The following is a 26338-nucleotide window of genomic DNA, read 5'->3' on the forward strand; positions in this document are numbered from 1 at the left end:
GTTTGTTTAAAATAAATAAATAAATAAACAAACAGATAATTATACAATTTTACAGTGAAATCGGACTATGTTTAAAAAGAAAAAAGGAATTGTAAAATTCCTGGAATAAAATATTTATGACAAGCACAAAGTCATAAATTGGGTATTTTCGATAGAAAATATAGTCGAGAGCGACTTGTAACAACCATTTTTACATCGGTTTTACAACTATAAGCGGTAAAATAAGCGAAAACGAAAGAGTTATTGGTGGCCTTTAGAAAGGCCGTTTGTGCGGAGCGGGCTCGCTCGTTGCGGCGCTGGCCTGCCGGCCGGCTTACTTGGAGCTGGTGTACTTGGTCACGGCCTTGGTACCCTCGCTCACGGCGTGCTTGGCCAACTCGCCGGGCAACAGGAGCCTGACGGCGGTCTGGATCTCCCGCGACGTGATGGTCGACCGCTTGTTGTAGTGGGCCAGGCGGGAAGCTTCGGCGGCTATGCGCTCGAATATGTCGTTCACGAAGCTGTTCATGATGGACATGGCCTTGCTGGAGACGCCGGTGTCGGGGTGGACCTGTTTCAGCACCTTGTAGATGTAGATGGCATAACTCTCCTTCCTCCTGCGCTTCTTCTTCTTATCGCCCTTGGTGATGTTCTTCTGGGCCTTGCCGGCCTTCTTGACGGCTTTTCCGCTCGCTTTCGGTGGCATCCTGAGTCGCTGGTTTGTACCGGGAGTATAGGCCAAAATTCTAAAAAAGGCTCTAAGCTGGATATCTGGCGTCGCGCGAGCGCGACCAATAGGGTGGCAGCTCGAACGCGATTGGCCGCGCTCGCGCGACGCCCAAATTCGAGGTAACCCCGAATTTCAGGCCACGGCTTCTATCTGTATCCCCGCAACCGAGTACAGCGCAACATGTCAGGACGAGGCAAAGGCGGTAAAGTGAAGGGAAAGGCAAAGTCCCGCTCGTCCAGGGCCGGTCTTCAGTTCCCGGTCGGCAGGATCCACCGTCTGCTCCGCAAGGGCAACTACGCCGAGCGAGTGGGTGCCGGAGCTCCGGTCTACCTGGCCGCCGTCATGGAGTATCTCGCCGCCGAGGTTCTCGAGTTGGCCGGTAACGCGGCCCGTGACAACAAGAAGACCAGGATCATTCCCCGTCACCTTCAGCTGGCCATCAGGAATGACGAGGAGCTGAACAAGCTCCTGTCCGGTGTCACCATCGCCCAGGGAGGTGTACTGCCAAACATCCAGGCCGTGCTCCTGCCCAAGAAGACCGAGAAGAAGGCCTAAGTCGCCCGCCAGCGCGCGACACAAAGCCGCCCGCCCGGCTCCCACAAACGGCCTTTTTAAAGGCCACCACAATATCACTCGTTTTCACGTTTTACGACTTTAATAATCCTATTTCTCACTCTTGTCGTATATTTCCGACATGTATCTAGTAATTACTATGCTAATTAATAGTAAAACTGTCATTATTACCATCACAAATTACATAAAAATTTAATAATGTACACGAATATATAACACTTTTTGCCAAAATTGATTGATGTTATCGAATAATAACAGTTTATTCAAATACTAAACAGTGTGCGTCAATTTATATCTATTTATAACTAATTACTGGTCTTCAAAATATATATATATATATTTATTTATATTAATAATTAACACATTTTACTGTACACTTTAGTTAGTTGTTTTCACTCTAATTAACCGTATAAAATATCACTTCTCTTTATTGTCTATTATACAATCTTAACTTAAATTCACCGTCTTTGTCATTTTAAAATTAGTTTTTAAACACGAAATCTAAACCTTTTCTCTCTAATTTAGTCGTTTTACAGCATATTTCTGTGGCTAGAAAACCAATCACTTGTACATTGATTTATTATTAAACTTTTTCTTTTATTTTGTTACAGTAATCGTTTACATTATCATCAATTTTATTTGCAAATATCATTTATATTTATATATTAATCCTACTTACTACAGCGAATTCACTGTGTTTACAAATTACAACTGTTTGCTATTGTTCTTTCGGTATTATTATAAAGAGCAGATTGATTTTCTATTCTTTTCCTGTATTACGAACTTCTGTCAACCTCCGACCGCTCGCGATTTTCACTGGAACTATGTTAACAGTTCATTTAACAGTGTAGTATTGTTTATATATTATAGCAGAACACAACAATGATTCAGTTTACAATAATTATTATTTTATATTCAAAGTGTGATATAAATTCCAAATGTCGCATAGAATAGTAATTTGATAGATAAATTTTGTTAATTACAAGCACTGTCAACCCCACATATTGCGATATTCACTGGAATATGTTAACAGTTTACATTTAGTTTGTAGTCATAGTGATTTGCAATTGCAACAAATAAAAATCACTTATTCAGTTATAAATATACTTTATACGTGTATAGTTCAATAATTTTAAAGGTCGTTTAGTAAATTTGAAAAATAGAAGAATCAGCGAATATTCGGTGATTGTAACGAAGTAAATATGTAAATTTGCTGTTATCCACGCTAATTAAATTTAACGTAATTAGTTGTAAACGGATAAAAACGTGGATTAAATATCAGTGATAAACGCGCGCCGCTTGATCTGGGCTTGGAGTTTGCAAGCTCGAGTAAATTTTTTTTCTAAAAGAGCAAGCAGCGCGAAGCGCTGCGCAGCGGGCAAGCATCGCGTGATCTGACCCATTCTGAAAATTTTGTTAAATTCAGAATAGTAGGCTATATTGTTTTAAACATGTTTCATTACTAATTTTGTGTGTGTTTTTTTCGTACGGAAATTAATAAACTCGTAAACTTAATCTAATAAACGTAATCTAACTTATATAAATTAAAATAGAGAATGCGGGGACACACTGGAAAATACCCATTTTAAACTTAAAATACACTGACTTGGATCACATTACAGTGGTATGAATCAAGCAATCGCAATCAGGTTCGCTAGACCGAGCAGATTTACACTTGTTAACAGACAACTCTCTGGCGCTACAGCTACAGGACTCGGATCTGCAGTATATCCACTCACCTGTCTGTTTTATATGTATTTTCTACGTTATTCCTTATTATTTTCAAATTTACAACCTGTCCAGGTATCGACAATTGTAAGTAAACCGTCGTTGACAACTCTATTTCACCGTATTAACTAGAAACCGGGAGAATTATCAATGTTAACGGATACGTACACTCTGATTGGTCGAATAGTGACCGACCAATCAAGTCAAGCCACCTCCTACCTATATAAGCGTGTGTTAACAGTTCACTCTATATATTCTATCTCCACGCACATGCGCACTGTACACTAGATGACTTTATCACACGATTTCACCTGTTTTAAATGTGTTTTAAAACTAAAAAACTGTATTTAACGTGTATCTTGTTGTAATCTAAATCGACCTGTACTTACAACTAGTGGTATTTCGATAAAATATAAATTTTCAAGTGTAACTTTCGGCTCTTATATTGAATTGTATATAAAACATTACGAATACTATGAATAACGAACGATCAGATCAATTGGGCGATTACCGTATTTGTAAATTTAATGTTTGTTTAAAGATTGTATTTAAACATAACTTAAATAGGTAATTTCAATATAAAACAAGTCGAGAGTTGCTTGTTTTAGCCAACATAATAACAGAATTCCAATGTTTACACAACTAAAAGCGGTAAAATTAAGCGAAAATTACAAGTTATGTTTAATCAGAGTTCAACGGTTCTTGGTTAATATTAGAAGTCATGTGTATAAAACATGACCGAAACTATGGTTTTCGATCGAATTGCAATTGACGTATTTTTTTTTTTTTTTTTTTTTTTTTTATTGTAAACTCAATGTTTGTTTAAAAAAAATAAATAAATAAACAGAAAATTATACAATTTTACAGTGAAATCGGACTATGTTTAAAAAGAAAAAAAGGAATTGTAAAATTCCTGGAATAAAATATTTATGACAAGCACAAAGTCATAAATTGGGTATTTTATATAGAAAATATAGTCGAGAGCGACTTGAAACAACCATTTTTACATCGGTTTTACAACAATAAGCGGTAAAATAAGCGAAAACGAAAGAGTTATTGGTGGCCTTTAGAAAGGCCGTTTGTGCGGAGCGGGCTCGCTCGTTGCGGGGCGCTGGCCGGCTTACTTGGAGCTGGTGTACTTGGTCACGGCCTTGGTACCCTCGCTCACGGCGTGCTTGGCCAACTCGCCGGGCAACAGGAGCCTGACGGCGGTCTGGATCTCCCGCGACGTGATGGTCGACCGCTTGTTGTAGTGGGCCAGGCGGGAAGCTTCGGCGGCTATGCGCTCGAATATGTCGTTCACGAAGCTGTTCATGATGGACATGGCCTTGCTGGAGACGCCGGTGTCGGGGTGGACCTGTTTCAGCACCTTGTAGATGTAGATGGCATAACTCTCCTTCCTCCTGCGCTTCTTCTTCTTATCGCCCTTGGTGATGTTCTTCTGGGCCTTGCCGGCCTTCTTGACGGCTTTTCCGCTCGCTTTCGGTGGCATCCTGAGTCGCTGGTTTGTACCGGGAGTATAGGCCAAAATTCTAAAAAAGGCTCTAAGCTGGATATCTGGCGTCGCGCGAGCGCGACCAATAGGGTGGCAGCTCGAACGCGATTGGCCGCGCTCGCGCGACGCCCAAATTCGAGGTAACCCCGAATTTCAGGCCACGGCTTCTATCTGTATCCCCGCAACCGAGTACAGCGCAACATGTCAGGACGAGGCAAAGGCGGTAAAGTGAAGGGAAAGGCAAAGTCCCGCTCGTCCAGGGCCGGTCTTCAGTTCCCGGTCGGCAGGATCCACCGTCTGCTCCGCAAGGGCAACTACGCCGAGCGAGTGGGTGCCGGAGCTCCGGTCTACCTGGCCGCCGTCATGGAGTATCTCGCCGCCGAGGTTCTCGAGTTGGCCGGTAACGCGGCCCGTGACAACAAGAAGACCAGGATCATTCCCCGTCACCTTCAGCTGGCCATCAGGAATGACGAGGAGCTGAACAAGCTCCTGTCCGGTGTCACCATCGCCCAGGGAGGTGTACTGCCAAACATCCAGGCCGTGCTCCTGCCCAAGAAGACCGAGAAGAAGGCCTAAGTCGCCCGCCAGCGCGCGACACAAAGCCGCCCGCCCGGCTCCCACAAACGGCCTTTTTAAAGGCCACCACAATATCACTCGTTTTCACGTTTTACGACTTTAATAATCCTATTTCTCACTCTTGTCGTATATTTCCGACATGTATCTAGTAATTACTATGCTAATTAATAGTAAAACTGTCATTATATGTCATCACAAATTACATAAAAATTTAATAATGTACACGAATATATAACACTTTTTGCCAATTGATGTTATCGAATAATAACAGTTTATTCAAATACTAAACAGTGTGCGTAAATTTATATCTATTTATAACTAATTACTGGTCTTCAAAATATATATATATGTATATTTATTTATATTAATAATTAACACATTTTACTGTACACTTTAGTTAGTTGTTTTCACTCTAATTAACCGTATAAAATAAAATATCACTTCTCTTTATTGTCTATTATACAATCTTAACTTAAATTCACCGTCTTTGTCATTTTTAAAATTAGTTTTAAACACGAAATCTAAACCTTTTCTCTCTAATTTAGTCGTTTTACAGCATATTTCTGTGGCTAGAAAACCAATCACTTGTACATTGATTTATTATTAAACTTTTTCTTTTATTTTGTTACAGTAATCGTTTACATTATCATCAATTTTATTTGCAAATATCATTTATATTTATATATATTAATCCTACTTACTACAGCGAATTCACTGTGTGTTTACAAATTACAACTGTTTGCTATTGTTCTTTCGGTATTATTATAAAGAGCAGATTGATTTTCTATTCTTTTCCTGTATTACGAACTTCTGTCAACCTCCGACCGCTCGCGATTTTCACTGGAACTATGTTAACAGTTCATTTAACAGTGTAGTATTGTTTATATATTATAGCAGAACACAACAATGATTCAGTTTACAATAATTATTTTATATTCAAAGTGTGATATAAATTCCAAATGTCGCATAGAATAGTAATTTGATAGATAAATTTTGTTAATTACAAGCACTGTCAACCCCACATATTGCGATATTCACTGGAATATGTTAACAGTTTACATTTAGTTTGTAGTCATAGTGATTTGCAACAAATAAAAATCACTTATTCAGTTATAAATATACTTTATACGTGTATAGTTCAATAATTTTAAAGGTCGTTTAGTAAATTTGAAAAATAGAAGAATCAGCGAATATTCGGTGATTGTAACGAAGTAAATATGTAAATTTGCTGTTATCCACGCTAATTAAATTTAACGTAATTAGTTGTAAACGGATAAAAACGTGGATTAAATATCAGTGATAAACGCGCGCCGCTTGATCTGGGCTTGGAGTTTGCAAGCTCGAGTAAATTTTTTTTCTAAAAGAGCAAGCAGCGCGAAGCGCTGCGCAGCGGGCAAGCATCGCGTGATCTGACCCATTCTGAAAATTTTGTTAAATTCAGAATAAAGTAGGCTATATTGTTTTAAACATGTTTCATTACTAATTTGTGTTTTTTTCGTACGGAAATTAATAAACTCGTAAACTTAATCTAATAAACGTAATCCAACTTGTATAAATTAAAATAGAGAATGCGGGGACACACTGGAAAATACCCATTTTAAACTTAAAATACACTGACTTGGATCACATTACAGTGGTATGAATCAAGCAATCGCAATCAGGTTCGCTAGACCGAGCAGATTTACACTTGTTAACAGACAACCTCTCTGGCGCTACAGCTACAGGACTCGGATCTGCAGTATATCCACTAACCTCACATAAATGTCTGTTTTATATGTATTTTCTACGTTATTCCTTATTATTTTCAAATTTACAACCTGTCCAGGTATCGACAATTGTAAGTAAACCGTCGTTGACAACTCTATTTCACCGTATTAACTAGAAACCGGGAGAATTATCAATGTTAACGGATACGTACACTCTGATTGGTCGAATAGTGACCGACCAATCAAGTCAAGCCACCTCCTACCTATATAAGCGTGTGTTAACAGTTCACTCTATATATTCTATCTCCACGCACATGCGCACTGTACACTAGATGACTTTATCACACGATTTCACCTGTTTTAATGTGTTTTAAAACTAAAAAACTGTATTTAACGTGTATCTTGTTGTAATCTAAATCGACCTGTACTTACAACTAGTGGTATTTCGATAAAATATAAATTTTCAAGTGTAACTTTCGGCTCTTATATTGAAGTGTATATAAAAACATTACGAATACTATGAATAACGAACGATCAGATCAATTGGGCGATTACCGTATTTGTAAATTTAATGTTTGTTTAAAGATTGTATTTAAACATAACTTAAATAGGTAATTTCAATATAAAACAAGTCGAGAGTTGTTTGTTTTAGCCAACATAATAACAGAATTCCAATGTTTACACAAGAAAAAGCGGTAAAATAAGCGAAAATTACAAGTTATGTTTAATCACAGAGTTCAACGGTTCTTGGTTAATATTAGAAGTCATGTGTATAAAACATGACAGAAACTATGGTTTTCGATCGAATTGCAATTGACGTATTTTTTTTTTTTTTTTTTTTTTTTTTTTTTATATTGTAAACTCAATGTTTGTTTAAAATAAATAAATAAATAAACAGAAAATTATACAATTTTACAGTGAAATCGGACTATGTTTAAAAAGAAAAAAAGGAATTGTAAAATTCCTGGAATAAAATATTTATGACAAGCACAAAGTCATAAATTTGGTATTTTATATAGAAAATATAGTCGAGAGCGACTCGTAACAACCATTTTTACATCGGTTTTACAACAATAAGCGGTAAAATAAGCGAAAACGAAAGAGTTATTGGTGGCCTTTAGAAAGGCCGTTTGTGCGGAGCGGGCTCGCTCGTTGCGGCGCTGGCCGGCTTACTTGGAGCTGGTGTACTTGGTCACGGCCTTTGGTACCCTCGCTCACGGCGTGCTTGGCCAACTCGCCGGGCAACAGGAGCCTGACGGCGGTCTGGATCTCCCGCGACGTGATGGTCGACCGCTTGTTGTAGTGGGCCAGGCGGGAAGCTTCGGCGGCTATGCGCTCGAATATGTCGTTCACGAAGCTGTTCATGATGGACATGGCCTTGCTGGAGACGCCGGTGTCGGGGTGGACCTGTTTCAGCACCTTGTAGATGTAGATGGCATAACTCTCCTTCCTCCTGCGCTTCTTCTTCTTATCGCCCTTGGTGATGTTCTTCTGGGCCTTGCCGGCCTTCTTGACGGCTTTTCCGCTCGCTTTCGGTGGCATCCTGAGTCGCTGGTTTGTACCGGGAGTATAGGCCAAAATTCTAAAAAAGGCTCTAAGCTGGATATCTGGCGTCGCGCGAGCGCGACCAATAGGGTGGCAGCTCGAACGCGATTGGCCGCGCTCGCGCGACGCCCAAATTCGAGGTAACCCCGAATTTCAGGCCACGGCTTCTATCTGTATCCCCGCAACCGAGTACAGCGCAACATGTCAGGACGAGGCAAAGGCGGTAAAGTGAAGGGAAAGGCAAAGTCCCGCTCGTCCAGGGCCGGTCTTCAGTTCCCGGTCGGCAGGATCCACCGTCTGCTCCGCAAGGGCAACTACGCCGAGCGAGTGGGTGCCGGAGCTCCGGTCTACCTGGCCGCCGTCATGGAGTATCTCGCCGCCGAGGTTCTCGAGTTGGCCGGTAACGCGGCCCGTGACAACAAGAAGACCAGGATCATTCCCCGTCACCTTCAGCTGGCCATCAGGAATGACGAGGAGCTGAACAAGCTCCTGTCCGGTGTCACCATCGCCCAGGGAGGTGTACTGCCAAACATCCAGGCCGTGCTCCTGCCCAAGAAGACCGAGAAGAAGGCCTAAGTCGCCCGCCAGCGCGCGACACAAAGCCGCCCGCCCGGCTCCCACAAACGGCCTTTTTAAAGGCCACCACAATATCACTCGTTTTCACAGTTTTACGACTTTAATAATCCTATTTCTCACTCTTGTCGTATATTTCCGACATGTATCTAGTAATTACTATGCTAATTAATAGTAAAACTGTCATTATTACCATCACAAATTACATAAAAATTTAATAATGTACACGAATATATAACACTTTTTTGCGACAAATTGATTGATGTTATAGAATAATAACAGTATCATATTTCAAATACTAAACAGTGCGTCAATTTATATCTATTTATAACTAATTACTGGTCTTCAAAATATATATATATATATATATTTATTTATATTAATAATTAACACATTTTACTGTACACTTTAGTTAGTTGTTTTCACTCTAATTAACCGTATAAAATAAAATATCACTTCTCTTTATTGTCTATTATACAATCTTAACTTAAATTCACCGTTCTTTGTCATTTTAAATTAGTTTTTAAACACGAAATCTAAACCTTTTCTCTCTAATTTAGTCGTTTTACAGCATATTTCTGTGGCTAGAAAACCAATCACTTGTACATTGATTTATTATTAAACTTTTTCTTTTATTTTGTTACAGTAATCGTTTACATTATCATCAATTTTATTTGCAAATATCATTTATATTTATATATTAATCCTACTTACTACAGCGAATTCACTGTGTGTTTACAAATTACAACTGTTTGCTATTGTTCTTTCGGTATTATTATAAAGAGCAGATTGATTTTCTATTCTTTTCCTGTATTACGAACTTCTGTCAACCTCCGACCGCTCGCGATTTTCACTGGAACTATGTTAACAGTTCATTTAACAGTGTAGTATTGTTTATATATTATAGCAGAACACAACAATGATTCAGTTTACAATAATTATTTTATATTCAAAGTGTGATATAAATTCCAAATGTCGCATAGAATAGTAATTTGATAGATAAATTTTGTTAATTACAAGCACTGTCAACCCCACATATTGCGATATTCACTGGAATATGTTAACAGTTTACATTTAGTTTGTAGTCATAGTGATTTGCAACAAATAAAAATCACTTATTCAGTTATAAATATACTTTATACGTGTATAGTTCAATAATTTTAAAGGTCGTTTAGTAAATTTGAAAAATAGAAGAATCAGCGAATATTCGGTGATTGTAACGAAGTAAATATGTAAATTTGCTGTTATCCACGCTAATTAAATTTAACGTAATTAGTTGTAAACGGATAAAAACGTGGATTAAATATCAGTGATAAACGCGCGCGCCGCTTGATCTGGGCTTGGAGTTTGCAAGCTCGAGTAAATTTTTTTTCTAAAAGAGCAAGCAGCGCGAAGCGCTGCGCAGCGGGCAAGCATCGCGTGATCTGACCCATTCTGAAAATTTTGTTAAATTCAGAATAGTAGGCTATATTGTTTTAAACATGTTTCATTACTAATTTGTGTTTTTTTTTTCGTACGGAAATTAATAAACTCGTAAACTTAATCTAATAAACGTAATCTAACTTGTATAAATTAAAATAGAGAATGCGGGGACACACTGGAAAATACCCATTTTAAACTTAAAATACACTGACTTGGATCACATTACAGTGGTATGAATCAAGCAATCGCAATCAGGTTCGCTAGACCGAGCAGATTTACACTTGTTAACAGACAACTCTCTGGCGCTACAGCTACAGGACTCGGATCTGCAGTATATCCACTCACCTGTCTGTTTTATATGTATTTTCTACGTTATTCCTTTTTATTTTCAAATTTACAACCTGTCCAGGTATCGACAATTGTAAGTAAACCGTCGGTTGACAACTCTATTTCACCGTATTAACTAGAAACCGGGAGAATTATCAATGTTAACGGATACGTACACTCTGATTGGTCGAATAGTGACCGACCAATCAAGTCAAGCCACCTCCTACCTATATAAGCGTGTGTTAACAGTTCACTCTATATATTCTATCTCCACGCACATGCGCACTGTACACTAGATGACTTTATCACACGATTTCACCTGTTTTAATGTGTTTTAAAACTTAAAACTGTATTTAACGTGTATCTTGTTGTAATCTAAATCGACCTGTACTTACAACTAGTGGTATTTCGATAAAATATAAATTTTCAAGTGTAACTTTCGGCTCTTATATTGAATTGTATACAAAAACATTACGAATACTATGAATAACGAACGATCAGATCAATTGGGCGATTACCGTATTTGTAAATTTAATGTTTGTTTAAAGATTGTATTTAAACATAACTTAAATAGGTAATTTCAATATAAAACAAGTCGAGAGTTGTTTGTTTTAGCCAACATAATAACAGAATTCCAATGTTTACACAAGAAAAAGCGGTAAAATAAGCGAAAATTACAAGTTATGTTTAATCAGAGTTCAACGGTTCTTGGTTAATATTAGAAGTCATGTGTATAAAACATGACAGAAACTATGGTTTTCGATCGAATTGCAATTGACGTATTTTTTTATATTGTAAACTCAATGTTTGTTTAAAATAAATAAATAAATAAACAAACAGATAATTATACAATTTTACAGTGAAATCGGACTATGTTTAAAAAGAAAAAAAGGAATTGTAAAATTCCTGGAATAAAATATTTATGACAAGCACAAAGTCATAAATTGGGTATTTTCGATAGAAAATATAGTCGAGAGCGACTTGAAACAACCAGGTTTACATCGGTTTTACAACTATAAGCGGTAAAATAAGCGAAAACGAAAGAGTTATTGGTGGCCTTTAGAAAGGCCGTTTGTGCGGAGCGGGCTCGCTCGTTGCGGCGCTGGCCGGCTTACTTGGAGCTGGTGTACTTGGTCACGGCCTTTGGTACCCTCGCTCACGGCGTGCTTGGCCAACTCGCCGGGCAACAGGAGCCTGACGGCGGTCTGGATCTCCCGCGACGTGATGGTCGACCGCTTGTTGTAGTGGGCCAGGCGGGAAGCTTCGGCGGCTATGCGCTCGAATATGTCGTTCACGAAGCTGTTCATGATGGACATGGCCTTGCTGGAGACGCCGGTGTCGGGGTGGACCTGTTTCAGCACCTTGTAGATGTAGATGGCATAACTCTCCTTCCTCCTGCGCTTCTTCTTCTTATCGCCCTTGGTGATGTTCTTCTGGGCCTTGCCGGCCTTCTTGACGGCTTTTCCGCTCGCTTTCGGTGGCATCCTGAGTCGCTGGTTTGTACCGGGAGTATAGGCCAAAATTCTAAAAAAGGCTCTAAGCTGGATATCTGGCGTCGCGCGAGCGCGACCAATAGGGTGGCAGCTCGAACGCGATTGGCCGCGCTCGCGCGACGCCCAAATTCGAGGTAACCCCGAATTTCAGGCCACGGCTTCTATCTGTATCCCCGCAACCGAGTACAGCGCAACATGTCAGGACGAGGCAAAGGCGGTAAAGTGAAGGGAAAGGCAAAGTCCCGCTCGTCCAGGGCCGGTCTTCAGTTCCCGGTCGGCAGGATCCACCGTCTGCTCCGCAAGGGCAACTACGCCGAGCGAGTGGGTGCCGGAGCTCCGGTCTACCTGGCCGCCGTCATGGAGTATCTCGCCGCCGAGGTTCTCGAGTTGGCCGGTAACGCGGCCCGTGACAACAAGAAGACCAGGATCATTCCCCGTCACCTTCAGCTGGCCATCAGGAATGACGAGGAGCTGAACAAGCTCCTGTCCGGTGTCACCATCGCCCAGGGAGGTGTACTGCCCAAACATCCAGGCCGTGCTCCTGCCCAAGAAGACCGAGAAGAAGGCCTAAGTCGCCCGCCAGCGCGCGACACAAAGCCGCCCGCCCGGCTCCCACAAACGGCCTTTTTAAAGGCCACCACAATATCACTCGTTTTCCACGTTTTACGACTTTAATAATCCTATTTCTCACTCTTGTCGTATATTTCCGACATGTATCTAGTAATTACTATGCTAATTAATAGTAAAACTGTCATTATTACCATCACAAATTACATAAATTTAATAATGTACACGAATATATAACACTTTTTGCCAATTGATGTTATCGAATAATAACAGTTTATTCAAATACTAAACAGTGTGCGTCAATTTATATCTATTTATAACTAATTACTGGTCTTCAAAATATATATATATATTTATTTATATTAATAATTAACACATTTTACTGTACAATTTAGTTAGTTGTTTTCACTCTAATTAACCGTATAAAATAAAATATCACTTCTCTTTATTTTCTATTATACAATCTTAACTTAAATTCACCGTCTTTGTCATTTTAAAATTAGTTTTAAACACGAAATCTAAACCTTTTCTCTCTAATTTAGTCGTTTTAACAGCATATTTCTGTGGCTAGAAAACCAATCACTTGTACATTGATTTATTATTAAACTTTTTCTTTTATTTTGTTACAGTAATCGTTTACATTATCATCAATTTTATTTGCAAATATCATTTATATTTATATATTAATCCTACTTACTACAGCGAATTCACTGTGTTTACAAATTACAACTGTTTGCTATTGTTCTTTCGGTATTATTATAAAGAGCAGATTGATTTTCTATTCTTTTCCTGTATTACGAACTTCTGTCAACCTCCGACCGCTCGCGATTTTCACTGGAACTATGTTAACAGTTCATTTAACAGTGTAGTATTGTTTATATATTATAGCAGAACACAACAATGATTCAGTTTACAATAATTATTTTATATTCAAAGTGTGATATAAATTCCAAATGTCGCATAGAATAGTAATTTGATAGATAAATTTTGTTAATTACAAGCACTGTCAACCCCACATATTGCGATATTCACTGGAATATGTTAACAGTTTACATTTAGTTTGTAGTCATAGTGATTTGCAACAAATAAAAATCACTTATTCAGTTATAAATATACTTTATACGTGTATAGTTCAATAATTTTAAAGGTCGTTTAGTAAATTTGAAAAATAGAAGAATCAGCGAATATTCGGTGATTGTAACGAAGTAAATATGTAAATTTGCTGTTATCCACGCTAATTAAATTTAACGTAATTAGTTGTAAACGGATAAAAACGTGGATTAAATATCAGTGATAAACGCGCGCCGCTTGATCTGGGCTTGGAGTTTGCAAGCTCGAGTAAATTTTTTTTCTAAAAGAGCAAGCAGCGCGAAGCGCTGCGCAGCGGGCAAGCATCGCGTGATCTGACCCATTCTGAAAATTTTGTTAAATTCAGAATAGTAGGCTATATTGTTTTAAACATGTTTCATTACTAATTTGTGTTTTTTTTTCGTACGGAAATTAATAAACTCGTAAACTTAATCTAATAAACGTAATCTAACTTGTATAAATTAAAATAGAGAATGCGGGGACATACTGGAAAATACCCATTTTAAACTTAAAATACACTGACTTGGATCACATTACAGTGGTATGAATCAAGCAATCGCAATCAGGTTCGCTAGACCGAGCAGATTTACACTTGTTAACAGACAACACTCTGGCGCTACAGCTACAGGACTCGGATCTGCAGTATATCCACTCACCTGTCTGTTTTATATGTATTTTCTACGTTATTCCTTATTATTTTCAAATTTACAACCTGTCCAGGTATCGACAATTGTAAGTAAACCGTCGTTGACAACTCTATTTCACCGTATTAACTAGAAACCGGGAGAATTATCAATGTTAACGGATACGTACACTCTGATTGGTCGAATAGTGACCGACCAATCAAGTCAAGCCACCTCCTACCTATATAAGCGTGTGTTAACAGTTCACTCTATATATTCTATCTCCACGCACATGCGCACTGTACACTAGATGACTTTATCACACGATTTCACCTGTTTAAATACCGTTTTAAAACTAAAAAACTGTATTTAACGTGTATCTTGTTGTAATCTAAATCGACCTGTACTTACAACTAGTGGTATTTCGATAAAATATAAATTTTCAAGTGTAACTTTCGGCTCTTATATTGAATTGTATATAAAACATTACGAATACTATGAATAACGAACGATCAGATCAATTGGGCGATTACCGTATTTGTAAATTTAATGTTTGTTTAAAGATTGTATTTAAACATAACTTAAATAGGTAATTTCAATATAAAACAAGTCGAGAGTTGCTTGTTTTAGCCAACATAATAACAGAATTCCAATGTTTACACAACTAAAAGCGGTAAAATAAGCGAAAATTACAAGTTATGTTTAATCAGAGTTCAACGCGGTTCTTGGTTAATATTAGAAGTCATGTGTATAAAACATGACCGAAACTATGGTTTTCGATCGAATTGCAATTGACGTATTTTTTTTTTTTTTTTTTTTTTTATTGTAAACTCAATGTTTGTTTGAAAAAAAAAAAAAATAAATAAATAAATAAACAGAAAATTATACAATTTTACAGTGAAATCGGACTATGTTTAAAAAGAAAAAAGGAATTGTAAAATTCCTGGAATAAAATATTTATGACAAGCACAAAGTCATAAATTTGGTATTTTCGATAGAAAATATAGTCGAGAGCGACTTGAAACAACCAGGTTTACATCGGTTTTACAACTATAAGCGGTAAAATAAGCGAAAACGAAAGAGTTATTGGTGGCCTTTAGAAAGGCCGTTTGTGCGGAGCGGGCTCGCTCGTTGCGCTGGCGCTGGCCGGCTTACTTGGAGCTGGTGTACTTGGTCACGGCCTTGGTACCCTCGCTCACGGCGTGCTTGGCCAACTCGCCGGGCAACAGGAGCCTGACGGCGGTCTGGATCTCCCGCGACGTGATGGTCGACCGCTTGTTGTAGTGGGCCAGGCGGGAAGCTTCGGCGGCTATGCGCTCGAATATGTCGTTCACGAAGCTGTTCATGATGGACATGGCCTTGCTGGAGACGCCGGTGTCGGGGTGGACCTGTTTCAGCACCTTGTAGATGTAGATGGCATAACTCTCCTTCCTCCTGCGCTTCTTCTTCTTATCGCCCTTGGTGATGTTCTTCTGGGCCTTGCCGGCCTTCTTGACGGCTTTTCCGCTCGCTTTCGGTGGCATCCTGAGTCGCTGGTTTGTACCGGGAGTATAGGCCAAAATTCTAAAAAAGGCTCTAAGCTGGATATCTGGCGTCGCGCGAGCGCGACCAATAGGGTGGCAGCTCGAACGCGATTGGCCGCGCTCGCGCGACGCCCAAATTCGAGGTAACCCCGAATTTCAGGCCACGGCTTCTATCTGTATCCCCGCAACCGAGTACAGCGCAACATGTCAGGACGAGGCAAAGGCGGTAAAGTGAAGGGAAAGGCAAAGTCCCGCTCGTCCAGGGCCGGTCTTCAGTTCCCGGTCGGCAGGATCCACCGTCTGCTCCGCAAGGGCAACTACGCCGAGCGAGTGGGTGCCGGAGCTCCGGTCTACCTGGCCGCCGTCATGGAGTATCTCGCCGCCGAGGTTCTCGAGTTGGCCGTAACGCGGCCCGTGACAACAAGAAGACCAGGATCATTCCCCGTCACCTTCAGCTGGCCATCAGGAATGACGAGGAGCTGAACAAGCTCCTGTCCGGTGTCACCATCGCCCAGGGAGGTGTACTGCCAAACATCCAGGCCGTGCTCCTGCCCAAGAAGACCGAGAAGAAGGCCTAAGTCGCCCGCCAGCGCGCGACACAAAGCCGCCCGCCCGGCTCCCACAAACGGCCTTTTTAAAGGCCACCACAATATCACTCGTTTTCACAGTTTTACGACTTTAATAATCCTATTTCTCACTCTTGTCGTATATTTCCGACATGTATCTAGTAATTACTATGCTAATTAATAGTAAAACTGTCATTATATGTCATCACAAAAAAAATATAATGTACACGAATATATAACACTTTTTGCCAATTGATGTTATCGAATAATAACAGTTTATTCAAATACTAAACAGTGTGCGTAAATTTATATCTATTTATAACTAATTACTGGTCTTCAAAATATATATATATATATTTATTTATATTAATAATTAACACATTTTACTGTACACTTTAGTTAGTTGTTTTCACTCTAATTAACCGTATAAAATATCACTTCTCTTTATTGTCTATTATACAATCTTAACTTAAATTCACCGTCTTTGTCATTTTAAATTAGTTTTAAACACGAAATCTAAACCTTTTCTCTCTAATTTAGTCGTTTTACAGCATATTTCTGTGGCTAGAAAACCAATCACTTGTACATTGATTTATTATTAAACTTTTTCTTTTATTTTGTTACAGTAATCGTTTACATTATCATCAATTTTATTTGCAAATATCATTTATATTTATATATTAATCCTACTTACTACAGCGAATTCACTGTGTTTACAAATTACAACTGTTTGCTATTGTTCTTTCGGTATTATTATAAAGAGCAGATTGATTTTCTATTCTTTTCCTGTATTACGAACTTCTGTCAACCTCCGACCGCTCGCGATTTTCACTGGAACTATGTTAACAGTTCATTTAACAGTGTAGTATTGTTTATATATTATAGCAGAACACAACAATGATTCAGTTTACAATAATTATTTTATATTCAAAGTGTGATATAAATTCCAAATGTCGCATAGAATAGTAATTTGATAGATAAATTTTGTTAATTACAAGCACTGTCAACCCCACATATTGCGATATTCACTGGAATATGTTAACAGTTTACATTTAGTTTGTAGTCATAGTGATTTGCAATTGCAACAAATAAAAATCACTTATTCAGTTATAAATATACTTTATACGTGTATAGTTCAATAATTTTAAAGGTCGTTTAGTAAATTTGAAAAAAATAGAAGAATCAGCGAATATTCGGTGATTGTAACGAAGTAAATATGTAAATTTGCTGTTATCCACGCTAATTAAATTTAACGTAATTAGTTGTAAACGGATAAAAAAAAAAAAAAAAAAAAAAAAAACGTGGATTAAATATCAGTGATAAACGCGCGCCGCTTGATCTGGGCTTGGAGTTTGCAAGCTCGAGTAAATTTTTTTTCTAAAAGAGCAAGCAGCGCGAAGCGCTGCGCAGCGGGCAAGCATCGCGTGATCTGACCCATTCTGAAAATTTTGTTAAATTCAGAATAGTAGGCTATATTGTTTTAAACATGTTTCATTACTAATTTGTGTGTTTTTTTTTTTTTTTTTTTCGTACGGAAATTAATAAACTCGTAAACTTAATCTAATAAACGTAATCTATCTAACTTATATAAATTAAAATAGAGAATGCGGGGACACACTGGAAAATACCCATTTTAAACTTAAAATACACTGACTTGGATCACATTACAGTGGTATGAATCAAGCAATCGCAATCAGGTTCGCTAGACCGAGCAGATTTACACTTGTTAACAGACAACTCTCTGGCGCTACAGCTACAGGACTCGGATCTGCAGTATATCCACTAACCTCACCTGTCTGTTTTATATGTATTTTCTACGTTATTCCTTATTATTTTCAAATTTACAACCTGTCCAGGTATCGACAATTGTAAGTAAACCGTCGGTGACAACTCAATTTCACCGTAGTAACTAGAAACCGGGAGAATTATCAATGTTAACGGATACGTACACTCTGATTGGTCGAATAGTGACCGACCAATCAAGTCAAGCCACCTCCTACCTATATAAGCGTGTGTTAACAGTTCACTCTATATATTCTATCTCCACGCACATGCGCACTGTACACTAGATGACTTTATCACACGATTTCACCTGTTTTAAATGTGTTTTAAAAACTAAAAAACTGTATTTAACGTGTATCTTGTTGTAATCTAAATCGACCTGTAACTTATAACTAGTGGTATTTCGATAAAATATAAATTTTCAAGTGTAACTTTCGGCTCTTATATTGAATTGTATACAAAAACATTACGAATACTATGAATAACGAACGATCAGATCAATTGGGCGATTACCGTATTTGTAAATTTAATGTTTGTTTAAAGATTGTATTTAAACATAACTTAAATAGGTAATTTCAATATAAAACAAGTCGAGAGTTGCTTGTTTTAGCCAACATAATAACAGAATTCCAATGTTTACACAACTAAAAGCGGTAAAATAAGCGAAAATTACAAGTTATGTTTAATCAGAGTTCAACGGTTCTTGGTTAATATTAGAAGTCATGTGTATAAAACATGACAGAAACTATGGTTTTCGATCGAATTGCAATTGACGTATTTTTTTTTTTTTTTTTTATATTGTAAACTCAATGTTTGTTTTAAAAAAAAAATAAATAAATAAACAGATAATTATACAATTTTACAGTGAAATCGGACTATGTTTAAAAAGAAAAAAAAGGAATTGTAAAATTCCTGGAATAAAATATTTATGACAAGCACAAAGTCATAAATTGTGTATTTTCGATAGAAAATATAGTCGAGAGCGACTTGAAACAACCATTTTTTACATCGGTTTTACAACTATAAGCGGTAAAATAAGCGAAAACGAAAGAGTTATTGGTGGCCTTTAGAAAGGCCGTTTGTGCGGAGCGGGCTCGCTCGTTGCGGGGCGCTGGCCTGCCGGCCGGCTTACTTGGAGCTGGTGTACTTGGTCACGGCCTTGGTACCCTCGCTCACGGCGTGCTTGGCCAACTCGCCGGGCAACAGGAGCCTGACGGCGGTCTGGATCTCCCGCGACGTGATGGTCGACCGCTTGTTGTAGTGGGCCAGGCGGGAAGCTTCGGCGGCTATGCGCTCGAATATGTCGTTCACGAAGCTGTTCATGATGGACATGGCCTTGCTGGAGACGCCGGTGTCGGGGTGGACCTGTTTCAGCACCTTGTAGATGTAGATGGCATAACTCTCCTTCCTCCTGCGCTTCTTCTTCTTATCGCCCTTGGTGATGTTCTTCTGGGCCTTGCCGGCCTTCTTGACGGCTTTTCCGCTCGCTTTCGGTGGCATCCTGAGTCGCTGGTTTGTACCGGGAGTATAGGCCAAAATTCTAAAAAAGGCTCTAAGCTGGATATCTGGCGTCGCGCGAGCGCGACCAATAGGGTGGCAGCTCGAACGCGATTGGCCGCGCTCGCGCGACGCCCAAATTCGAGGTAACCCCGAATTTCAGGCCACGGCTTCTATCTGTATCCCCGCAACCGAGTACAGCGCAACATGTCAGGACGAGGCAAAGGCGGTAAAGTGAAGGGAAAGGCAAAGTCCCGCTCGTCCAGGGCCGGTCTTCAGTTCCCGGTCGGCAGGATCCACCGTCTGCTCCGCAAGGGCAACTACGCCGAGCGAGTGGGTGCCGGAGCTCCGGTCTACCTGGCCGCCGTCATGGAGTATCTCGCCGCCGAGGTTCTCGAGTTGGCCGGTAACGCGGCCCGTGACAACAAGAAGACCAGGATCATTCCCCGTCACCTTCAGCTGGCCATCAGGAATGACGAGGAGCTGAACAAGCTCCTGTCCGGTGTCACCATCGCCCAGGGAGGTGTACTGCCAAACATCCAGGCCGTGCTCCTGCCCAAGAAGACCGAGAAGAAGGCCTAAGTCGCCCGCCAGCGCGCGACACAAAGCCGCCCGCCCGGCTCCCACAAACGGCCTTTTTAAAGGCCACCACAATATCACTCGTTTTCACAGTTTACGACTTTAATAATCCTATTTCTCACTCTTGTCGTATATTTCCGACATGTATCTAGTAATTACTATGCTAATTAATAGTAAAACTGTCATTATTACCATCACAAATTACATAAAAATTTAATAATGTACACGAATATATAACACTTTTTGCGACATTGATTGATGTTTTATCGAATAATAACAGTATCATATTTCAAATACTAAACAGTGCGTCAATTTATATCTATTTATAACTAATTACTGGTCTTCAAAATATATATATATATATTTATTTATATTAATAATTAACACATTTTACTGTACAACTTTAGTTAGTTGTTTTCACTCTAATTAACCGTATAAAATAAAATATCACTTCTCTTTATTGTCTATTATACAATCTTAACTTAAATTCACCGTCTTTGTCATTTTAAAATTAGTTTTAAACACGAAATCTAAACCTTTTCTCTCTAATTTAGTCGTTTTACAGCATATTTCTGTGGCTAGAAAACCAATCACTTGTACATTGATTTATTATTAAACTTTTTCTTTTATTTTGTTACAGTAATCGTTTACATTATCATCAATTTTATTTGCAAATATCATTTATATTTATATATTAATCCTACTTACTACAGCGAATTCACTGTGTGTTTACAAATTACAACTGTTTGCTATTGTTCTTTCGGTATTATTATAAAGAGCAGATTGATTTTCTATTCTTTTCCTGTATTACGAACTTCTGTCAACCTCCGACCGCTCGCGATTTTCACTGGAACTATGTTAACAGTTCAGTTAACAGTGTAGTATTGTTTATATATTATAGCAGAACACAACAATGATTCAGTTTACAATAATTATTTTATATTCAAAGTGTGATATAAATTCCAAATGTCGCATAGAATAGTAATTTGATAGATAAATTTTGTTAATTACAAGCACTGTCAACCCCACATATTGCGATATTCACTGGAATATGTTAACAGTTTACATTTAGTTTGTAGTCATAGTGATTTGCAATTGCAACAAATAAAAATCACTTATTCAGTTATAAATATACTTTATACGTGTATAGTTCAATAATTTTAAAGGTCGTTTAGTAAATTTGAAAAATAGAAGAATCAGCGAATATTCGGTGATTGTAACGAAGTAAATATGTAAATTTGCTGTTATCCACGCTAATTAAATTTAACGTAATTAGTTGTAAACGGATAAAAACGTGGATTAAATATCAGTGATAAACGCGCGCCGCTTGATCTGGGCTTGGAGTTTGCAAGCTCGAGTAAATTTTTTTTCTAAAAGAGCAAGCAGCGCGAAGCGCTGCGCAGCGGGCAAGCATCGCGTGATCTGACCCATTCTGAAAATTTTGTTAAATTCAGAATAGTAGGCTATATTGTTTTAAACATGTTTCATTACTAATTTGTGTGTTTTTTTTTTTCGTACGGAAATTAATAAACTCGTAAACTTAATCTAATAAACGTAATCTAACTTATATAAATTAAAATAGAGAATGCGGGGACATACTGGAAAATACCCATTTTAAACTTAAAATACACTGACTTGGATCACATTACAGTGGTATGAATCAAGCAATCGCAATCAGGTTCGCTAGACCGAGCAGATTTACACTTGTTAACAGACAACTCTCTGGCGCTACAGCTACAGGACTCGGATCTGCAGTATATCCACTCACCTGTCTGTTTTATATGTATTTTCTACGTTATTCCTTATTATTTTCAAATTTACAACCTGTCCAGGTATCGACAATTGTAAGTAAACCGTCGGTGACAACTCTATTTCACCGTAGTAACTAGAAACCGGGAGAATTATCAATGTTAACGGATACGTACACTCTGATTGGTCGAATAGTGACCGACCAATCAAGTCAAGCCACCTCCTACCTATATAAGCGTGTGTTAACAGTTCACTCTATATATTCTATCTCCACGCACATGCGCACTGTACACTAGATGACTTTATCACACGATTTCACCTGTTTTAATACCGTTTTAAAACTAAAAAACTGTATTTAACGTGTATCTTGTTGTAATCTAAATCGACCTGTACTTATAACTAGTGGTATTTCGATAAAATATAAATTTTCAAGTGTAACTTTCGGCTCTTATATTGAAGTGTATATAAAACATTACGAATACTATGAATAACGAACGATCAGATCAATTGGGCGATTACCGTATTTGTAAATTTAATGTTTGTTTAAAGATTGTATTTAAACATAACTTAAATAGGTAATTTCAATATAAAACAAGTCGAGAGTTGTTTGTTTTAGCCAACATAATAACAGAATTCCAATGTTTACACAAGAAAAAGCGGTAAAATAAGCGAAAATTACAAGTTATGTTTAATCACAGAGTTCAACGGTTCTTGGTTAATATTAGAAGTCATGTGTATAAAACATGACAGAAACTATGGTTTTCGATCGAATTGCAATTGACGTATTTTTTTTTTTTTTTTTTTTTTTTTTTTTTTATATTGTAAACTCAATGTTTGTTTGAAATAAATAAATAAATAAACAGAAAATTATACAATTTTACAGTGAAATCGGACTATGTTTTAAAAAGAAAAAAAGGAATTGTAAAATTCCTGGAATAAAATATTTATGACAAGCACAAAGTCATAAATTTGGTATTTTCGATAGAAAATATAGTCGAGAGCGACTTGAAACAACCAGGTTTACATCGGTTTTACAACTATAAGCGGTAAAATAAGCGAAAACGAAAGAGTTATTGGTGGCCTTTAGAAAGGCCGTTTGTGCGGAGCGGGCTCGCTCGTTGCGGGGCGCTGGCCTGCCGGCCGGCTTACTTGGAGCTGGTGTACTTGGTCACGGCCTTGGTACCCTCGCTCACGGCGTGCTTGGCCAACTCGCCGGGCAACAGGAGCCTGACGGCGGTCTGGATCTCCCGCGACGTGATGGTCGACCGCTTGTTGTAGTGGGCCAGGCGGGAAGCTTCGGCGGCTATGCGCTCGAATATGTCGTTCACGAAGCTGTTCATGATGGACATGGCCTTGCTGGAGACGCCGGTGTCGGGGTGGACCTGTTTCAGCACCTTGTAGATGTAGATGGCATAACTCTCCTTCCTCCTGCGCTTCTTCTTCTTGTCGCCCTTGGTGATGTTCTTCTGGGCCTTGCCGGCCTTCTTGACGGCTTTTCCGCTCGCTTTCGGTGGCATCCTGAGTCGCTGGTTTGTACCGGGAGTATAGGCCAAAATTCTAAAAAAGGCTCTAAGCTGGATATCTGGCGTCGCGCGAGCGCGACCAATAGGGTGGCAGCTCGAACGCGATTGGCCGCGCTCGCGCGACGCCCGGATTCGAGGTAACCCCGAATTTCAGGCCACGGCTTCTATCTGTATCCCCGCAACCGAGTACAGCGCAACATGTCAGGACGAGGCAAAGGCGGTAAAGTGAAGGGAAAGGCAAAGTCCCGCTCGTCCAGGGCCGGTCTACAGTTCCCGGTCGGCAGGATCCACCGTCTGCTCCGCAAGGGCAACTACGCCGAGCGAGTGGGTGCCGGAGCTCCGGTCTACCTGGCCGCCGTCATGGAGTATCTCGCCGCCGAGGTTCTCGAGTTGGCCGGTAACGCGGCCCGTGACAACAAGAAGACCAGGATCATTCCCCGTCACCTTCAGCTGGCCATCAGGAATGACGAGGAGCTGAACAAGCTCCTGTCCGGTGTCACCATCGCCCAGGGAGGTGTACTGCCAAACATCCAGGCCGTGCTCCTGCCCAAGAAGACCGAGAAGAAGGCCTAAGTCGCCCGCCAGCGCGCGACACAAAGCCGCCCGCCCGGCTCCCACAAACGGCCTTTTTAAAGGCCACCACAATATCACTCGTTTTCACGTTTTACGACTTTAATAATCCTATTTCTCACTCTTGTCGTATATTTCCGACATGTATCTAGTAATTACTATGCTAATTAATAGTAAAACTGTCATTATTACCATCACAAATTACATAAAAATTTAATAATGTACACGAATATATAACACTTTTTGCCAATTGATGTTATCGAATAATAACAGTTTATTCAAATACTAAACAGTGTGCGTCAATTTATATCTATTTATAACTAATTACTGGTCTTCAAAATATATATATATATATATATATTTATTTATATTAATAATTAACACATTTTACTGTACACTTTAGTTAGTTGTTTTCACTCTAATTAACCGTATAAAATAAAATATCACTTCTCTTTATTGTCTATTATACAATCTTAACTTAAATTCACCGTCTTTGTCATTTTAAATTAGTTTTAAACACGAAATCTAAACCTTTTCTCTCTCTAATTTAGTCGTTTTACAGCATATTTCTGTGGCTAGAAAACCAATCACTTGTACATTGATTTATTATTAAACTTTTTCTTTTATTTTGTTACAGTAATCGTTTACATTATCATCAATTTTATTTGCAAATATCATTTATATTTATATATTAATCCTACTTACTACAGCGAATTCACTGTGTTTACAAATTACAACTGTTTGCTATTGTTCTTTCGGTATTATTATAAAGAGCAGATTGATTTTCTATTCTTTTCCTGTATTACGAACTTCTGTCAACCTCCGACCGCTCGCGATTTTCACTGGAACTATGTTAACAGTTCAGTTAACAGTGTAGTATTGTTTATATATTATAGCAAAACACAACAATGATTCAGTTTACAATAATTATTATTTTATATTCAAAGTGTGATATAAATTCCAAATGTCGCATAGAATAGTAATTTGATAGATAAATTTTGTTAATTACAAGCACTGTCAACCCCACATATTGCGATATTCACTGGAATATGTTAACAGTTTACATTTAGTTTGTAGTCATAGTGATTTGCAATTGCAACAAATAAAAATCACTTATTCAGTTATAAATATACTTTATACGTGTATAGTTCAATAATTTTAAAGGTCGTTTAGTAAATTTGAAAAATAGAAGAATCAGCGAATATTCGGTGATTGTAACGAAGTAAATATGTAAATTTGCTGTTATCCACGCTAATTAAATTTAACGTAATTAGTTGTAAACGGATAAAAACGTGGATTAAATATCAGTGATAAACGCGCGCCGCTTGATCTGGGCTTGGAGTTTGCAAGCTCGAGTAAATTTTTTTTCTAAAAGAGCAAGCAGCGCGAAGCGCTGCGCAGCGGGCAAGCATCGCGTGATCTGACCCATTCTGAAAATTTTGTTAAATTCAGAATAGTAGGCTATATTGTTTTAAACATGTTTCATTACTAATTTGTGTGTGTTTTTTTTCGTACGGAAATTAATAAACTCGTAAACTTAATCTAATAAACGTAATCTAACTTATATAAATTAAAATAGAGAATGCGGGGACATACTGGAAAATACCCATTTTAAACTTAAAATACACTGACTTGGATCACATTACAGTGGTATGAATCAAGCAATCGCAATCAGGTTCGCTAGACCGAGCAGATTTACACTTGTTAACAGACAACTCTCTGGCGCTACAGCTACAGGACTCGGATCTGCAGTATATCCAGTCACCTGTCTGTTTTATATGTATTTTCTACGTTATTACTTATTATTTTCAAATTTACAACCTGTCCAGGTATCGACAATTGTAAGTAAACCGTCGTTGACAACTCAATTTCACCGTAGTAACTAGAAACCGGGAGAATTATCAATGTTAACGGATACGTACACTCTGATTGGTCGAATAGTGACCGACCAATCAAGTCAAGCCACCTCCTACCTATATAAGCGTGTGTTAACAGTTCACTCTATATATTCTATCTCCACGCACATGCGCACTGTACACTAGATGACTTTATCACACGATTTCACCTGTTTTAATACCGTTTTAAAAACTAAAAAACTGTATTTAACGTGTATCTTGTTGTAA

General features: G+C 38.6%; 13 protein-coding genes and 1 pseudogene across 13 annotated transcripts; 7 read left to right on the forward strand and 7 right to left on the reverse strand.

Moving 5' to 3' along the window:
- Nucleotides 1-252: 252 nt before the first annotated feature.
- Nucleotides 253-19834, reverse strand: LOC124371327 (histone H2B). Its single transcript, XM_046829656.1, has 2 exons — nt 19422-19834; nt 253-301 (listed from the first exon to the last, which is right to left on the reverse strand). The coding sequence occupies exon 1, from the start codon at nt 19795-19797 to the stop codon at nt 19426-19428; it is 372 nt and encodes a 123-aa protein (XP_046685612.1). The 5' UTR covers nt 19798-19834; the 3' UTR covers nt 253-301; nt 19422-19425.
- Nucleotides 308-722, reverse strand: LOC124371330 (histone H2B). Its single transcript, XM_046829659.1, has one exon. The coding sequence runs from the start codon at nt 683-685 to the stop codon at nt 314-316; it is 372 nt and encodes a 123-aa protein (XP_046685615.1). The 5' UTR covers nt 686-722; the 3' UTR covers nt 308-313.
- On the forward strand, nt 850-1331 carry LOC124371321 (histone H2A). Its single transcript, XM_046829651.1, has one exon. The coding sequence runs from the start codon at nt 890-892 to the stop codon at nt 1262-1264; it is 375 nt and encodes a 124-aa protein (XP_046685607.1). The 5' UTR covers nt 850-889; the 3' UTR covers nt 1265-1331.
- On the reverse strand, nt 4121-4539 carry LOC124371329 (histone H2B). The gene has a single exon (XM_046829658.1). The coding sequence runs from the start codon at nt 4500-4502 to the stop codon at nt 4131-4133; it is 372 nt and encodes a 123-aa protein (XP_046685614.1). The 5' UTR covers nt 4503-4539; the 3' UTR covers nt 4121-4130.
- On the forward strand, nt 4667-5150 carry LOC124371323 (histone H2A). The gene has a single exon (XM_046829653.1). It carries the CDS (start codon nt 4707-4709, stop codon nt 5079-5081), a length of 375 nt encoding a protein of 124 aa, XP_046685609.1. The 5' UTR covers nt 4667-4706; the 3' UTR covers nt 5082-5150.
- On the reverse strand, nt 7898-8367 carry LOC124371332 (histone H2B-like). Its single transcript, XM_046829661.1, is given in 2 exon segments — nt 7898-7989; nt 7991-8367. Coding segments are annotated over 2 exon segments (372 nt in total). The 5' UTR covers nt 8330-8367; the 3' UTR covers nt 7898-7956.
- On the forward strand, nt 8494-8975 carry LOC124371324 (histone H2A). The gene has a single exon (XM_046829654.1). It carries the CDS (start codon nt 8534-8536, stop codon nt 8906-8908), a length of 375 nt encoding a protein of 124 aa, XP_046685610.1. The 5' UTR covers nt 8494-8533; the 3' UTR covers nt 8909-8975.
- Nucleotides 11707-12176, reverse strand: LOC124371331 (histone H2B-like). Its single transcript, XM_046829660.1, is given in 2 exon segments — nt 11707-11798; nt 11800-12176. Coding segments are annotated over 2 exon segments (372 nt in total). The 5' UTR covers nt 12139-12176; the 3' UTR covers nt 11707-11765.
- Nucleotides 12303-12785, forward strand: LOC124371325 (histone H2A-like). The gene is given in 2 exon segments (XM_046829655.1): nt 12303-12666; nt 12668-12785. Coding segments are annotated over 2 exon segments (375 nt in total). The 5' UTR covers nt 12303-12342; the 3' UTR covers nt 12719-12785.
- On the reverse strand, nt 15535-15986 carry LOC124371328 (histone H2B). Its single transcript, XM_046829657.1, has one exon. It carries the CDS (start codon nt 15947-15949, stop codon nt 15578-15580), a length of 372 nt encoding a protein of 123 aa, XP_046685613.1. The 5' UTR covers nt 15950-15986; the 3' UTR covers nt 15535-15577.
- LOC124371326 lies at nt 16114-16596 on the forward strand (annotated as a pseudogene).
- A 127-nt stretch (nt 19835-19961) lies between the features above and the next one.
- On the forward strand, nt 19962-20445 carry LOC124371322 (histone H2A). Its single transcript, XM_046829652.1, has one exon. The coding sequence runs from the start codon at nt 20002-20004 to the stop codon at nt 20374-20376; it is 375 nt and encodes a 124-aa protein (XP_046685608.1). The 5' UTR covers nt 19962-20001; the 3' UTR covers nt 20377-20445.
- Nucleotides 20446-23195: 2750 nt separating this feature from the next.
- On the reverse strand, nt 23196-23679 carry LOC124371334 (histone H2B). The gene has a single exon (XM_046829663.1). The coding sequence runs from the start codon at nt 23637-23639 to the stop codon at nt 23268-23270; it is 372 nt and encodes a 123-aa protein (XP_046685619.1). The 5' UTR covers nt 23640-23679; the 3' UTR covers nt 23196-23267.
- A 120-nt stretch (nt 23680-23799) lies between these two features.
- On the forward strand, nt 23800-24287 carry LOC124371333 (histone H2A). The gene has a single exon (XM_046829662.1). The coding sequence runs from the start codon at nt 23844-23846 to the stop codon at nt 24216-24218; it is 375 nt and encodes a 124-aa protein (XP_046685618.1). The 5' UTR covers nt 23800-23843; the 3' UTR covers nt 24219-24287.
- Nucleotides 24288-26338: the final 2051 nt, after the last annotated feature.

Source organism: Homalodisca vitripennis, unplaced genomic scaffold, assembly GCF_021130785.1.
Source record: "Homalodisca vitripennis isolate AUS2020 unplaced genomic scaffold, UT_GWSS_2.1 ScUCBcl_745;HRSCAF=3401, whole genome shotgun sequence".
Classification (NCBI taxonomy): Eukaryota; Metazoa; Arthropoda; class Insecta; order Hemiptera; family Cicadellidae; genus Homalodisca; species Homalodisca vitripennis.